This window comes from Sphaerodactylus townsendi, linkage group LG02 (genome assembly GCF_021028975.2).
Source record: "Sphaerodactylus townsendi isolate TG3544 linkage group LG02, MPM_Stown_v2.3, whole genome shotgun sequence".
Lineage (NCBI taxonomy): Eukaryota > Metazoa > Chordata > Lepidosauria > Squamata > Sphaerodactylidae > Sphaerodactylus > Sphaerodactylus townsendi.
In genome coordinates this window covers 89,557,340-89,575,067 of record NC_059426.1, presented here as the reverse complement: position 1 = coordinate 89,575,067, position 17,728 = coordinate 89,557,340, and the positions used below count along the sequence as shown (strand labels likewise).

Below are 17,728 nucleotides of genomic sequence, written 5' to 3'. Positions count from 1 at the left end.
CAAAGGCAAGCATAATTGCAGTTTCTTGTCTCCACTTATCTATTCTCTAGTAATACCCTGTCCATTCATGTTTCTCTGTTTACATGCAAGGAGGCACCCCACTGTCTAATGCACTACTTACCTGCTAAAGTACCACATGCCTCAGTTCTAACTGCTAGTTTTCCTGTTTCTCTTAATTCCAACCATCACTCTTAAAAGCACCCATCTCATCACACCAGGAGTCTCAAGATTGCTGGCTTTGTTAAACCCCCTTAAATTGCTTTTATATTGCTGTTCTTCCTGTTATATCAATATTGTAGCCCATTTCCAAAAATAATCCCCCTCAAATGAAAGAGACAAAGCAATTCCCTAGAACACATTCTGCTGAAGAAGGGGACTATGTCCGAGAACTAATATTCCCCCCCCCACACTACACACACACACACACACACACACACATTTCCTGCTGCTGCTGCCACCATGGGAGGAGAAAGAGTCTTGTTATTTCGTTATTCCTTGGTATTTCAATATTCTTGTATTAGATCTATCATTATGGTAATATGGTACAAATGCTTCAAGTTGAAATAAAGTTTTTAAAAGCCTTCCAAGCATTGGGGAGGATGGAAATTGAGCAGGAAAGGCAGAATGGAGCAAAAAAAGCCTGAAGCAAAGAATAGGGCCATTTGTTTTATCTTCCCAGCAAAGGAGGGGAAAAGGTCACTCTTTGCCCACTCTCACAAACAGCAGAGATTATGGGACCTGCCCTGTTGTGAGTGTGTGGAATGGGGTGGGGGAAGGTGTCCATAACAGAAGCTCTGCTCTCAAAAGAATTTCCCTTCAGTGTGGGACAGAATATCTTGGTTTGATTCCCTGTCACATCATCAATTTCAAGCACTTACAGTGCAGTTCTAAGCACATTTACACTGTTCTAAGTTTATTGACTTTAGTGGGCCTAGGAAAAGTGCAACACTGCTTAAGAGTACACTGGGAAACAGAAATGGCCCTGGAGTGAGCCAACTGAGTGATCCCCATAGGTGTATAAGCCATTCCACACAGAGGCACCAACAATGGCCATTAGTTTCTTCCTGCTAATGGGCAAAAGTGCATGAGGAAACATTTGTTGAGCTGACACCAGCTACCATTGCCAGTAAAGGGTCTGAGCAAAGTGGCTTCCGAGTTGCTGGCAAAATTGACCTTCGACACCAATATGCCGCTAAAACACCAACCCATTGAGAAATATCCCTGCAAGGTCCCCCCTGACTCTGTTTAGGATTTAACTTAGGCCCCTTCCACACACGCAAAATAATGCGTTTTCAAACCACTTTCACAACTTTTTGCAAGTGGATTTTGCCATTCCGCACAGCTTCAAAGAGCACTGAAAGCAGTTTGAAAGTGCATTATTCTGCATGTGCGGAATGAGCCTTATATTAACACTCTCCATCTTTCTACTTTTGACTGTTATGTTGTCCTCTGCTATCACCCTATTATCGTCTTCTTATATACTTTCCTATCTCTGAAGAAACTTCCCGTGACCTGTCTGACAAACCTTCTTCTTCCTCTAAATGTATTTAAAATGCAGTACTGCTGTTGAATAGTCCCTAGGAGTTTGATCTTGGAAGAGTCAGTTCAGATCTCACCTCGTCCATCAACTTGAGGCACAATCAGCCTCAGCTTACTTACCTACAGCACAGGACTAATAATACTGACCTATCTTGTACAGTAAAATCCACATTAGCAGGGCTTGTGGCTCACAATAAATCATTTACATGTTGCTTTCAGTATGTGGCATAATCTGAGCTGTACAAGTAACAGTCAGTCATAGGGTAAGTGGTCATTTGATTTGGTCTTACCACTGTAAATCCTTGGGGATCATACCTTTCAGAATCATATGGTGCCTAGTGGTAGCTGTTAAGAAATATGAAACATTACCACCAGCAATTGCATTATGGGAGAGCTACCAATGCAGTCCTGTTGGGATGGCAGATACGAAGGGTGACAACACTGCTTTCTTTGAGCAGACCTGATACTGCATTATTTTATTTCATGTGGTTTGGGGTGGGTTTAGGATAGAAGTGCATGTGATTGCTAAACCTGTTCCTTAATATTTTGTTTATCCACCATTCTTCTGTTCTATTTTCTCTCTCTCTGTTTCTGCATTGAAAGAGCTATCTGGTTACTAGCAGTATGGAATTCAGGTTTCCCCGCATTGTTCCTCCTACATACCAGATCTTCCTGCTAATTTTGTGACAAGAGACATTGCCGTACGTGCATTGCATAAAGTTACTGCAAAGGCTTAGCTTGGGTGATGAATGAGGCCCACTGCTGTTTTACTGGTGCTTTCTTTAAAGCCATACTTAAGTGGTTCTTTCATACACCAGTGCAGTAATATGTTTATATTGCGTGAAAGCTTGGCATGATATACTTAATTGCACCAGTCATTTTGGCCTCTCCCTCCTTTCTTCCCAGTGGGGTATGTTGCTAGCTTCAGTCCAAAGGAAAACGTAAACAGGAAACATCCTGGAAATTCCTGGCCGTGTAAAAATTCCATTCTTGAGAATGAGCTCAGGGGGGTTACATTAAAGAGACCTTTGTTGTCCATACTGTTGAACTGAATAAGCAATGCACGAACAAAATATTAAAAGCACATTGCTGCAAGCTTTGCAATGCAGAATGATCCTGTTCAAACTTTTGTAGTGAGAGACTGCTTTTGAGATAGATATGAATAGGCCTCAGGCCACTAACAAGAGGATCATGGACCACATGGAAGGCAGGGCACTTAAAAAAAATTCCATTGCAGCAATGTATTCCAAAGATAAGCAGTTTTTATCTGAGGTCTTCTGTGGCAAGAGTGTCAGAAATGATGTTGTATTTTTGCATAAACATTTTATTTTTTGAAAAACAACATGCTCTCCTATTACCAGTATGGGGAAATGTGGTATAGTGGTTATTGTGTTAAAGAAGAATCTGGGAGACCCCGTCTCTGCCGTGGAAGCTGGCTAGGCGACCTTGGGCCAGTCACACACTTTCAATCTAATGTACTGTAATCTACTTTACAAGGTTGTTGTAAGGATAAAATGATGGTGAGAATAATGATGTAAGCCATTTTGCATCATTGCTTGGAAGAATGGCTGGGTATAAATTGAGTAAGTAAGTAAGTAAGTAAGTAAATAAATAAATAAATAAATAAATAAATGTGCTTTCGATTGAAATGCAATACTCATAGTGCAATCCCAAGGAAGACTTTTCTGGAAATATGCCTCACTGAATAGACTTGAGCAGGATTACAAATATTTATTTATTCATATGTACTTTTAGCCCGCTCTATACCCAAAGGTCCCAGGGCAGGTTACAACATAGGATAAAAATTATAAAATACCAATAACCTAAAAACAAATGCAATATATAACAATATACTTATAACATTCCTTTAAAATAATAAAACCTATTAAAACCTAACAAAATTTATAAAACACATTAACATTTATGAAATCTGTTAAAAAATAATAAAACCTATTTACAAATTCCTATTACCAGAAGCGGGAAACCATCTCTTCAGCCAAAGGGAAAATAGGTGTGTCTTTAGAGCTTTTTCAGTCAAAGAGAACACCTTGAATTGGGCTCTGTAGTGAAATGGCAGCAAGACCAGCATGATGTGCATCCAGCCAGTAGTATCCATTAGTAGTCTTAGACTTGCTTTCTTAGGTATAGGATCTTATGAGGGCAAGCAAGAGTGCTTGTCTTACAGTCACTTCTTTCCCCTTCCAAGTACTTCAACAGAATTGTCTTTGAAATGGGCTTGTGCCTCAGCTGCAAGTCAGAACTTGAATTTTTCATTTATTTAACTTCATTTATACCCTTCTTTCTCCCAATTCCAAAGCAGCTTATATCATTTTTAACTTCTTTATTCTGTTCTTACAACAACCCTGTGAGATAGGTTAGGGCAGGGTTCCCCAACCTTTTTGAACTTGCAGGCAGATTCGGAATTCTGACATAGAATGGTGAGCTCAGCATCAAAATGGCTGCCACACAATGGCTGCCACATGAGGTAGAAGCAGCCACAAAATGATTACCACAGCTTAACTTCAATAATTCAGTGTAGATCTTTGTGCTGTACTGGAAGATGCTGCCAACGAAATGTTTAATTAAATCTGCACAGCCAATCAAATCTTCAGTAGACAATCTGAAGCCTTGCTGGGCAGAAGCCCTACCTGTCTACTGACTTCCTGGAAAGGGTGAGGTATAAATTGATGTATAAATAGAAAATTAAAAACACTTCATGGTTTCGGCACATTGGGGACCCCTTGCTTAGCCTGATAGAATGGGACTGGCCTATATCCATGCAGCAAACTTCCATGGCGGAGGTGGTCTCCCAGATCTTAGTCTCTAATCACTACACCCACATTGGTGTTTTTAAGTCTGATTAACACATCTAGATCAAATCAAGCCTGAACTGTCTTTAGAACTAAAATAACTGAACTGAGGCTTTGTGCTGAGGTCATATTATGAGAAGACTCCCTGGAAAAGTTGAAGGTAGCAGGAAAAGAGGGAGACCCAAGCTGTCATCACTTCCAACTTACGTTGTCCAAAATGTTCTATTGTTAACAGCCTTGCTCAATGATTATTTGTGCCACCATGGTGATACATTGTCATTTCCATTGCTACTTCTGTGGCATTTATGAAAATGGCATTCCTTCTCCCACCTGCAAATTTCATAGTAGCATAAAAAAAGACGTGCTGTGGTATCCTGGGGACTTTTGGCTTATCAATATTGTAGGATGAACTTTGGAAGTAATATCCGAATTGAAGGTCTGGCTGTATGCTACAGGTTAAAATATTTTTGCACGTGAAAATGCACATTACAATAAAATAGATGATTAATTTCCATATTGCTTTGTTGTCATATTCATAAGACTGCAAGCTAAAAATGACTGAAGCTGGAATACTTTCCACACAGGCAATGGTCTAATCTTCTCAGTCATTCCATTAATCTTCAGTAGAGTGAAGATTGCCATTGAATAATTCTTTTATTTTGGAATGAATTCTGGTCAAACCTTGGTCTTCCATTTCAATGTTATTGCAATGATTTAATATTATTGCATTTTAAATGGAGGATAGACTGCATCATATTTTTAGAATATGATCCAGAGAATGACATGCAGTGGATCAACTCATAGAACACATTCTTCGTCTCTTGTCCTGGTCTCATACTTGTTACTGCTGTGTCTCACATGTTGCAATTTATTCAGCTATCCCGGATTCAAAGTCCTCCAGTGGCCAATTACACACCAGTAGCGGACTGCAGTTCAGGCTCCCCTGCACAGCACTATGTTTCTTCTCACAGGGGAGTTCCCTGCATTGAGAAAAAGCCTAGAGACCAGCTATATGTATACATGCATGGTCACTGGCTACATGCAGGTAATGCATGAGAAGTCATCCATGTATATGAATGACTGAATGAACTGCAGGCTGACGCTGACACAACACCAACTTCAGGCTGACACCGACTTCAGGCTGACAGCAGTTTGGGGTTTGGAAGAGATACAAGCCGAGATCCTGTCTAGAATTTCCATGGGCAAAAGGGGAAATTTTCTTTATTTCCCCCTCCTGTGACTGGGAGGCTCTTGTTCCCTATGAGCAGCATTTCATAAGGCATTTTGGGCTGCTATAGGAGAATTGGCAAAAATAGTACCCCTTCTGAAGCCAGGCAGGATCCAAACAGTCTCATTCTAAAATAACCCATACTATACACTCCCATGCCCAGAAGATGTTGAACAGTACTCCTCATAACTTGTTGTCACAATATACTCTTGTTGCACATTAGGAACAAAAAAACTAAGCACAAAATGAACTTGCACTGATAAGAGTGAAAGTTCTTAGCCCCAGAACCAATATTTTCCTTCTTCTGCCCTGCAAGCATAGGCATTTGAAAGCAGCAATCTCTGTCACAACGCAACTGCAGTCCTAAAATCATGCTTCTAGAGAGCAAGTTCAAAGTAAATATGTTTAGGATTGCACTAAGAATGCACTATAATATTTACTTTCAAGTTAAGGATGTCTAGAATCAAATTGAATCATATGGACAGTGTGTATGACCGAGTTAACTCAGTAGGACTGATCTCTTAGTAATTACAAAGTCTTCGGGACCACTCATCTACAAAAGCCCCTGTGAAACTGAAGGCTTCCTCTTCCCCAGTCTTGTCAATTTCATTATACGGTGGAGTAAGGGAAAAGTAAGATGAATGGAATCGGCATATATGACACTTTGCTGCACAACTTTATACAGAGAGACTATGCTAAAATGTACGAGGGCTATGTAAAATTGCACTTCTTTTTAAAAGGCATGTGGGAAAGAGCGTTTCCAAATTCTTTGAATTGAGCGTGTAAAATATCTTACTTCTACGCATACATCTTTAAGCGCACAGTTTACAGCACGATTCTACATAGTTTACTCGACAGCAAGTTCTTCTGACACAACTCTTGTTGTTTTCCACCTAGTAATCTGAAGCTGTGGGAAAGCAACTTGCGGTTCCAGTGGTCCGCTCCTCCGTTTGAATTTCTAAAAGTGGAAGGAAGCGTCGGACTGAAAAGGCTGAGCTTTACATTTTTGGACAGCCTTGGGTTTTCTTCTTATATACAGACGATGCACAAAGCGTCGCTGCGCTGCGTACACAACGTGTATAAACGTGCGTCCTACCACAAACGTTATTATCACGACATAAAGAGATCGCGGGCCCATTTTCACCCGCGATTAAGCCCTCGCTGAAGACCCTCCAAGCGCCCAAACCGGCCTCTCTCGCCTCTGAGAACTGCTGCGGCGCAGATGGTGTTTGTAAACCCGGCAACCCCCGCCCAGCTCCAGCGAGGTCACACTCCATAGTGGCATTCAGGGTGGGGTGGAAGGACCGGGGCGCAGGCGCAGAACGAGCCTGGTGTGTCCAACATGGCTGAGGTGCTGCTGCTGCTTCTTGTGCAGCAGCAGCAGAACAGGGGAGGATGCTGAGCTCCCCAGGAGCGCCGGTGGTGGCAGGGCGAGCGGGGACCGAAACAGGCTGCTCTCAGCCATGGCCAGGCTGGCTGATTATTTCATTGTGGTGGGCTATGACCATGAGAAGACAGGTAGGTGTGGCTGTGTGTTGTAATGTGGTTGCTGTGTGTGGGGAGGGGGATATGGCTTTCTCCACCACATAAGGGGGGGGGCGTAAGAAAAGGTGGGGGATGAGCTCATGGACGGAAAAGGTAGCTAAACGGTGGGTTGGAGATACAACAAGGGAAGAGCAGTCATTTCCTCTCACGAGACCCAGTAGTTTGGCAGAAGAGCGTATGTGTGATTTTCCTCCTAGCAACTGGTAGGGGAAACGGGTTGAGTGAGCCACTGGCACTCAAGACTGGCGGGGGGCGGCAGAGAGGATGATTCTCCCAGGGGTTGGGGACATGAGAAGATTGTTTCCTGAAGATCTATGGGGTGTGTACGCCGTTTGCTTGTGGTGTCGAAGGACAAACTGACTCCAGAGCTCCTTGCGGTATGGCTGTGTGGCTTTGTATACCGTTTGGCAGAGAACATGAAAACACTAGTAGAGCCTTCCCCTTTCCCATTAAGTTAATACACTCCTGTCGCATCCGGTGGCTGCATTCGATAATGCGAGGGGTGGAGAGAGGTGTTCTTTCCCAAGCGATGGGAAAAATAAACGTGGACGTATTGTGTATACGTAAACAAACACCGACATACACTCTAATTTGTTATGTCATGTATATTGTACTGTTCTCTTCAGATAATGTTGTAATCATTTGCATTAGAAGAACATTTCAGAGTTTGAAGACTTACACAATGGGTGCCATTCTTTATTGAGGACTATAACTAGTTTAAGGCTAATTCCCAACTAATCTAAAAAAATTCTATGACCTTATGACCTAAAAATGCTATGACTGGGAGATATTTTGGACATATTCCTTTTTGAATACCTTTAGTATGAAAATATTATTGTGGTGTCCTGGATGTGCTGTTGTTCAAGTTCAAAATATCGAGCGCAAATGTTGGAGTATGGTGGAATTCTGTGTAAAGTTTCCTGAATTGTGCGTAAGTTTCATTTTCCTGTGTCACCTTTGTAGGTGTAGAAAAATCCTACAATATCAGTTCTCTTCCACCCTTTTTGATAGCACTTTAAAGCATTATAATATATGGTTTTAATGGTGCTATATGCCATATTGTAATGATATTTGTTAAATGTTCAAAATGGTGTATTAACATTTTTTAAAGGGCTTAGGCCATGCCCATAGGTTTATAATTTAGGAAAACAAGAAAGATAAACACAAACAAAATGTACAAAATCTTGTAAGTTCATCATAGAAGGACAACCACCTCTAATTCTCTTGCCTGGAAAATACGATGGAGTTGCCATGGGCCAGCTGTGGTTTTTGAAAAGATTTCAACACATTGAAGTTGTACAATATTGACTGATACTTAGAGATTGTTTTTGAAGAGCTATTTTTGTGAATCCTTCCCTATTGCCTTTAAAGAAAACTTTAAAGGGCTGAATGTTCTTTAATAAATTATTGTGGCTGCTCCAGACAAAACCTTCTTTGTCTTGTTTGTCTTCAGGTTAATAATGCATTGCTTCTTTATTTACATGATTATGTAAATAAAATAAAATCCTCCATTTAAAATAGAAGTATAATCATGTGCATAGAGGAAATTTTGCAATCTTGTCTTTTCAATTAAGTGGAACTTTGATCAATCAGAGTTAGCATCTTTAAGACTGAGTGGTTAGAACACAACGTTTGCATATTTGTTACTATGACCTGAGACATGAAAACACTGAGCACTTGTTCAAGTTCACATTCTTGAATAATATAGAACGGTTTGCCATACATATTGTTAAACCATCACAGAAATGCTGCGATTGGCAGCTTTGGAATTAGTGTTTCCCTGTAGCATTTTAATTATTTTTTAATTAAGTCTATTCATAACAGTGCTTCAATAAGCACTGCAAATTCAAATTTTAAATGCCTGTTTATATGTTGTGGCAGGATGGTTTCTTCTTTACAGGTGCGACTGTTACCAGTTCTGACAACTATATCAACTAGTTGATGTCTGGTAAATTTTCTAAGTTTCAAGCCCAAATTGAAGCAAATGTTTCTTCAGATAGTAATTTCATACTTAATAATAAAATTTTCCATCAACTGGCTTGTTTTTCTTTAGAACCCAGCAATTCAAACTATTTGAGAGAGAATTTTTCATGGAAGAATAGATATGCACTGTCTAATTTGAATTCCTTTATCCCACATAGTCCCATAATGCCTAGAGAACTGACCTTTATTTCTTAACAAGCATGGCAATGCTACAATCCGATTATATATGTGACTACATGTTGTACCACTACAGGATAACATCAATATTTTCCCACCCTCATGCTTGAAAATAAAATCTTGAATAATATTGTTGATACAGATTTTTCCAGATTTTTCGCTGTGTTTGTCACAGCAAAATTAAACAGGAGTCTGTGTGCATTAAATGCCATCAAGTCGCTTCCGACTTATGGTGACCCTATGAATGAATGACCTCCAAAATGTTCTGTCTTTAACGGTCTTGCTCAGGTCTTGCAAACTGAGGGCTGAATACTATTGATGCAGATTTTTCCAGATAGGGTGGTTGTGCTTGTAGCAGCAAAATAAAACAAGAGTCTGGTGGCATGTTCATTACTAACAAGTTGTTTTAAATCAGGGGGTAAAACTGATTTTTGTGTGTGTGTGTTGTGTGTATGTGTAGTTTTCATCACCTTGAGTGAACCGATTACTCCTTTGATTGGATCTGCTTTAAACAGGCTTTCCTTTGTAACATCCCTCCCTCCTCTTTGCAATTTTTTTTGTATAAATGTATCTGCTATGGATGCATATGATGAAGGGAGCTCTAACTCAGAAAAGCTTATGATAGAATATTCTTATTTTTGTTGCTCTGTTATCAGTATTTTAAAGGGGGAAAATGCCATCTTGGCAGCTTGCTGAAGAGTTGCACCTATCTGTTGTGATGCTACTTCACTTACAATTGCCCTGATGTGGCTGCACAGGCTCCTTCTCACAGCTTCAGCCAGTAGTGGTCATGGGATTCAACAGTGCCTGCTGAGTTATCAAATTTGTCTTGCGTGCTGCGGCCTGCACTTGCACTGTGTTAGTAGGTCTCATGTGGTTCCTAGGCTATACGCTGTACACCTCTGTGCTAAAATAATGATATGAATTATAGATTTATGGTGTGAGCTCTATAAATGACACAAGCTGTCCCAGTTCGATTACACCCTAATCCAACGTATTTTTGAAAGTATTTCCTCGTATTTGCATTGGTTTTAGGATATATTAAAAATCACCTAATAAGTGGCCTACCTATCAAGGGAGGAAAATACATATTATAAGAAACTCAAGATATTTCATGACCCTTACTCTAGCTAATATTTATTTAGTCTTCGAAAGAAGATGGATCTGCATCCACGAGCCTGCTAAATTTTGCATTGGTGGCTATTTTCTGTCCTCCCTTTAAATCCAAACAAATAAATATATACAGGATTTTTTCTATTTTCTGGATTCTCTCCTTAAAACATGCAAAAGCTTCTTGTGTTTTTCTTTACCAATTTTCTACTAAATGTATATACTCCGTTCCACAGAAAGATGATAGTAGGAATGTATATTCCTCCACCACAGAACAAGCCATGCTGGATCTTCATTGTTGTGAAATTCTCTGCCTGGATTCTAGTGCATACCCAGTCCTGCTCTCCCCACCCGTTTGAAAGTTCCTCAATGAACTATAAATGGTCTTGTATTAAAGTACCATGTTCAATAATGATTTTGACAAAGGCAGTGTGTAAAAATGAATGATAATTCCCATTTTGTAATGCAGAAGCATACAATTTTATCAACCACTGTACCTCAACTGTCTGTAGTCCGTTGTGATTGCTTGAGCTCATTCTCAGACTTTTTACTTGTATTGTCATTGTCCTTGGGATGGCATAAATCATGTTGGTGAAGAGGCAACTGAAAATGGGAAGTGGCAATGATTTGCATCCAGGCAACTAAAATCACCAAAAAAAAAAATCAGATTCAGTCACTGATTTAAATTAACATGTTTAGATTTAATTAACATTATTTACATACTTTCTAAATAAAAGTGCATAGTTATCATCGCTAGAACCATAACATATAATTATTTAAAACTGTATGGACCTTCATAAAACCATAGAATCATAGAGCTAAAAGGGGCCATCTAGGCCATCTAGTCTAACCTCCTGCTCCATGCAGGTTTAGCCTAAGGCTTCCCTGACAAGTGTTTGTCCCGCTGCTATGTAAGGAGTACTACTGAGGGGGAGCTCACTTCCTTCCTAGCTAGCCAATTCTACTGCTGAACTACTCTTACTGTGAATCCCTCCTTAATAGACTCAGATTCAGAGACCTTTATCAGGCATATACAACATAGGGACAAAGAATAGGAGTAAATCCAGTAAAGAATAGTTTGAGAAATGCCGTAATATTCAGCCAGTATATTTCAGCGTGTAATTGAAACCCATTATCACACGTCCTATCCTTTGCTCTCAAAAGGAACAGTTCCCTGCCTTCCTCTAAGTGATAGCCGTTCAAATACCTAAAGAGAGCAATCATGTCCCCCATTCCAAGTCCCCAAGCCTGTCCTTGTAGGGATTGGTTTCCAGGTCCCTGATAATTTTCATTTCTATACTCTGCACCCGCTCCATTCTGTCCACATCTTTTTTTGAAGTGAAGCTTCCAGAACTGCACACAGTACTGCAGGTGTGGCCTGACCGATACAATGGACACTGGAACTATGACATCTTGTTATTGGATGTTATGCTCCTGTTGATACATCCCAAGGCTGCATTAGCCTTTTTTGTCACTTCATCACACTGAATGCTCATAATTAGCTTACAGTCAAGTCCACCTGTCCCCCAAGATCTTGTTCACACACATACTGCTACCTAGAAGTATATGTCCTGTGTGTGCTTCTGATTTTTGTTACTCAGATGTAAAACTCTGCACTAATCCTTGTTGAATTGAATCCTTGTTTACATCTACCCACTTTGCCAATATGTTCAGATCTCATTGGATTCTATAACTTCTGGGATGTTTGCTGCTCCTGCCAGTTTGCTGTCATCTGCAAATTTAATGAGTAGTCCCTCCACCCTCTCATCCAGATAATTTAAAAAGACATTGAAAAGTCCAGATAATTTAAAAAGACATTGAACCAGAACCAAGCCCTGTGGCATCCCAGAATACATCTCCCTCCAGTCAGATGAAACATCACTGACAACTACTTTTTGGGTGTGGTTCTTCAGTCAGTTCCTTATCCACCTAACTATCCTAGAGTCCAGTCCACACTCTTCAAGTTTACCCATCAAAAAGTGATATGGTACCCTACCAAAAGCTTTATTTAAATCCAGGCAAACAGCATTTCCGGTGTTCCCATGATTCAGTGAGCTTGTTGCACAATCAAAGCAGGAAATGAGGCTGGTCTTGCAGAATCTGTTAGGGACAAATCCTTATTGACTCTTCCAGGTTAGCAGGTTGTCCTCCAGATGCTTTCAGATTGATTCTTTTAAAATCAGAATTTTCCCTGGAACAGAGGTCAGACTGACTAGCATGTAGTTTTCAGGGTCATCCCTTCGCTCTTCTTTGAAGAATGAAAAAATTGCCCTCCAGTCTTCTGGCATTTTGTTCGTTTTCCCAGAGGTCTTGAAGGTGATGGACAAAGACTTTGCAAACTTTCTAGAATGTTATTTGGACATTCTTGGGAGCACCCCATCTGGCCCAGGGGATTTGTACTCATCCAATACTTCATCCAGTTTGTACTCATCCAGGTGCTTCTCAGGAACCTCTTTTTCCATGTCAAACAGCAGTCTGGACACTGTAACTTACCTATTACAACTTTTAGATGAGCCTGTTCTCCTTCAGGGATAAAGCTGAGATGAAGTAGTCATTGGGCCTTTCTGTTTTTCTGTTGCCAGAATGTCTCCATTTTCACCCCACAGGAGACCTATCACCTCTTTGTAGTTGCTCCTCACATTTCTGAAGAAGTCTTTCTTGTTGTAGCAAGCTTCCCTGGTCAGCTTCAACTCACTCTGAGCTTTGGCCTGTATGATGACCGACCCATGTTTATTCATGTTTATTCATCCTGAAATCAGGTTAGGTTTCTTTTATTGGATCACCTCAGTGTTGGTATGAAACTCTTAACTGAGCATAGTTGAGAAAAGAGTTTTCCATGGAATTTGAGAACATTTGGTATAGATCTACTGTTCTGCCATTTTTTGGTTAAAATATTCTCAAGGATGACCTCAGTTGGAATATAATTGCAAATTATTATTAATTTCACCTTCAGCTGGTCATATCTACATCAATGTAGGCGATGAAATTTTACTAAAGGCACAAACCACTTGGGGCTGGAAAGTGGACACAATGAATAAAATAAAATCTAACTAATTAGCTGTGACATTTTTTTCTCCCATTGCTTTTGAAGTGCTTGTCAACTTAAATTCCCATGTGAAGTCATTAGCCTACTGGAATGTGAATGAAACTTGTGGGAAGTGCACAGATGTTTACAGAGATCAAACAAGGACATGAGTAAAGTGCCCCACTCAAACTTGTTTTGTTTTTGTTATGATTGTAATATCTTTGGAACCTTTATGTATGACTTTACTTGGTAATATTACTGACTCTATGACTTAAAGAGCCATATTTACAATTAATATCAACTGAAAGAGCCAGACAATTATATGTCCTGTGCACCATACCACAAACACATATAATAAGACATACCTATCAAAGTATGTAGTAATAACTTCTCAAATTACAATACCTCTGTTCACGTAGGACTGTCTCTCTTCTTCACAGCTGAACATTAGACAGCTCTTCTGTATCTAGACTGAGGGAAAAGGCTTCTCTTTCTGCCTTCCTACTCTCCTCACCACAAGGCACAGCAGACTGGGTATGAGCAAAATTGTAAAGGTATTTGGTGGAGGACCATCTGGCTGTGGAGGAAGAAGAGATAAAAACTCCATCCTCATATGGGCAGCTTTTCCTTTACTTGGGTGGCTGCCATGATGGTTTTACTTTCTTTCCTTTGTAATCAGCTGTTGCCTTTCCATTAATTGCCCTAGCATTGGGATGAGAACACAGACAGTTGTGTGTGTGAAAAGAATCAGCTCTTTACTTCCGCTCCTGGTTTGTGGCCCACAGGGCAGGGAGGCTCACAACTTACCCATCTTTTAGTCTAGTGATGGCGAACCTTTTCAAGACCGAGTGCCCAAATTGCAACCCAAAACCTGCTTAATTATTGCAAAGTGTCAACACGGCAATTTAATCTGAATACTGAGGTTTTAGTTTAGAAACCCATTACTCAGGAGTAAGCTTGATGAAGCAACCGTGCAATGCTTCGAATGGGTGAATCACAACCCTAGGAGGGTTTACTCAGAAGCAAGCCCCATTGCCAGCAACCGAGATTACTCCCAGGTAAACCATCGCGCCCAGGCCAGCTTAGATGTGTATGTGGGGGGAAGGGTGATTTTCGGCCCCTCCACATGACTGACTCTGTGCATGCATGCCCACAGAAGGGGCTCTGAGTGCCACCTCTGGCACCTGTGCCATAAGTTCACCACCGCTGTTTTAGTCTGTTCAGCAGCAGCAGCAGCTGTTTTAAGGTAGCAACCACCTGCCAATCACAAGCCAAACTAGGCAATGACCTTTCCCTCTTTTCTGGAATATTGAAAGAGAACATTGGGAACAGCAACAGTATCCTGTCAAAGAGTCTCATGTGACTGTCACTGTTATTCAATGTGATGGGATGATGCCGAATTACTGTTACATTTTCAAGGGTGTACAGCCTTTCCCTCCACATATGGCTTTCGTACTTCCTCCTTATATACCCTTACATTTGTATTGAAAATGAAGGAAATTGTGATTAGGACAGTTGAGCAAGCAGATATACTGTTAAAAACAGCAGGAACATATCTACTTGTGCGTATTGAGGAACGTGCTACATTTTGCAGTGGCACCGTGTATAGTCATCCACGTATATGTACTTACCGCCATAGTAAACTTTTTGTGTTTGGTTTTCTAATAAGGGAATTTGTAGTGAGGTAAGGAAGCATTTCAAATTTTAATGTATTTAACTGTGTGTACGTAAAGTGCTGTTAAATTACAGGCAACTTAAGGTGACCCCACCCCCCAGGTTTTCGAGGCAAGAGACTAACAGAGGTGGTTTGCCATTGCCTGTCTCTGCAAAGTTACCATGGAATTCTTGGTGATCTCCCATCCAACTATTAACTAGGGCCAACCCTGCTTAGCTTCCAAGATCTGATGAGATTGATCAACATATCTAATTCTCAACATGGCCATACCAATGGAGAATTAAATATGGAGAGCGGGTCCAAACATGAAAAAAGCCCAGGTTTGCAGAAAAATCTGAAATCTTTGTATCCCTAGCCAGCAGTGTTTTGGAACTGTATCTATCCCCTGGCCCCTCCCTTGCTGCCTGCTAGCAGCACTTACCTGAGCCTGTGGAAAGAACAGGGTGTCTTGGGGCAGCAGGAAACAGCAGCAGGAAGTGCAGGGCCGGGAGGAGGAAGAGGCCTGTGGCAGTGGCAGTCTGCCCAGGCTCCCTGGCGGTGGCAGGAAGCACAGGTTTGAGAGAAGGCAGATTGTGGCAGTGGCAGTCTGTCATGACAAGAGGTTGATGCCAGGAAGGGCTGGCCTGCTCTAAGGGTGGGCCTGGAGAGGGAGAAGGGATCTGGCAGCAGCAGGGAGGGGCTGAGTGATGGGAGGGCTTTCCCAGCTTTAAGAACATAAGAACATAAGAACTAGCCTGCTGGATCAGACCAGAGTCCATCTAGTCCAGCATTCTGCTACTCGCAGTGGCCCACCAGGTGCCTTTGGGAGCTCACATGCAGGATGTGAAAGCAATGGCCTGCTGCTGCTGCTGCTGCTGCTGCTGCTGCTCCTGAGCACCTGGTCTGCTAAGGCATTTGCAATCTCAGATCAAGGAGGATCAAGATTGGTAGCCATAGATTGACTTCTCCTCCATAAATCTGTCCAAGCCCTTTTTAAAGCTATCCAGGTTAGTGGCCATCACCACCTCCTGTGGCAGCATATTCCAAACACCAATCACACGTTGCGTGAAGAAGTGTTTCCTTTTATTAGTCCTAATTCTTCCCCCCAGCATTTTCAATGAATGCCCCCTGGTTCTAGTATTGTGAGAAAGAGAGAAAAATTTCTCTCTGTCAACATTTTCTACCCCATGCATAATTTTATAGACTTCAATCATATCCCCCCTCAGACGTCTCCTCTCCAAACTAAAGAGTCCCAAACGCTGCAGCCTCTCCTCATAAGGAAGGTGCTCCAATCCTTCAATCATCCTCGTTGCCCTTCTCTGCACTTTTTCTATCTCTTCGATATCCTTTTTGAGATGTGGCGACCAGAACTGAACACAGCACTCCAAGCTTTGACTGCATGAGCCAGGAGCAAAAGGAGCCTGTAAGCTCCAGTCAATGCCTCGACATCTGAGAGAGATGCTGGAGTGGAGCAAAGAATGGGTGGTTTGGGAGAAAGGGCCAGGCACAGAGAGACAGGGAAGCTGACTGACCAGGGCGCTGATGGAAGGGCTAGGGACTGGCCCAGGCAGCCTAATCAGACCAATCGAAGTCAGGGGGTAGAGCAACCCTTTAAGGCAGGCGAAGGAGGCCAGACCAGGAAGGAAAAGAAGGGCTGAGAATACTCTTGTGCGAGCTGGGGAATTTTCCAACCTGGGATTGAGATGTGTCAGAAATGTCTTCTTCTCCATCCCTTTCTTGGGCTGAGAACCTAACTCAGACCTAGAACCCCCAGAGGCTATAGAAGGAAGCAAGGAGGGAGGGACTGCAAGTGAGGAGTGCCTCACACTTTAAAAAATGGAGATAACTGCCCCACACACAAATATTAAAAGCATCACCCATCCCTTTAATAAATGGCCCTCTGAAGGCCATTGTAGGGTGCTAGGCAACCATGTCAGTATTGCCTGATGTCAAGCTTTGAGTTCTGGAAGGAAAAGTCAAGAGGAAGACTGTTGTGTTTATACCAGGGATTTATACCATTATTCCTTTATATCATTATTCCTTTATTCCTTTATACCATTATTCCTTTAATCTGACTATCCTGTCCCTCCATCACAGTAATCTTTAAACCACCAGAGAACTGAGCTGTTTTCACACATCTGTTTGCTAGCTTGCTCTGACCAGAACTCCTTTTCAAAATTCCTTCACACTGTCTCCAGGACGCCTCTTCAAACAGCCAGCCAATCACAAGCATTCCTTACTTAACTCCTTGTGCATTCCAACTGCAGTAAATTTGGCTAAGTGTTGGAATTTGTCACAGAGGGCAATGGGATATGGGGAATGAAATGGCCTTTATGAGCCTGTACAAGGCTCCAGCTTGTCAATATTAAAATTTTAATGTGGATACTTAACATCAACATGAATACTTAACATCTGTGGATGCTTAAACACTTAAACTGGTGCCATGGACAGACAAGACAGATCTTTCCACAGATCAGCTTGTACCGTGCAGCTGGGCCACTCTTGGCTACCAAGGGAACAAAAGGATGGAGGAAAACTGTGGGGGGAGGGTGGAAGATAAGGATAGGTTGGCTGGTAGGTGGAATGGAGAAAAAGGAACAGGAAATGGGGAGAGGTAGTAGGGCCTTTTTTAGGGTTGCCAGCCTCCAGGTGGGACC

General features: G+C 41.6%; 1 protein-coding gene across 3 annotated transcripts in view; it reads left to right on the top strand.

Moving 5' to 3' along the window:
* The first annotated feature begins 6,903 nt into the window (after positions 1-6,903).
* The window catches only part of SBF2 (SET binding factor 2), a 271,896-nt gene continuing 261,071 nt past the window's right edge, over positions 6,904-17,728 (top strand). For all 3 annotated transcript variants that reach the window (XM_048486741.1, XM_048486740.1, XM_048486739.1), the window contains exon 1: positions 6,904-7,095. In XM_048486741.1, the coding sequence (XP_048342698.1) occupies positions 7,041-7,095 (55 nt within the window). In that variant the 5' untranslated portion in view covers positions 6,904-7,040. The remainder of the gene's footprint in view (positions 7,096-17,728) is intronic.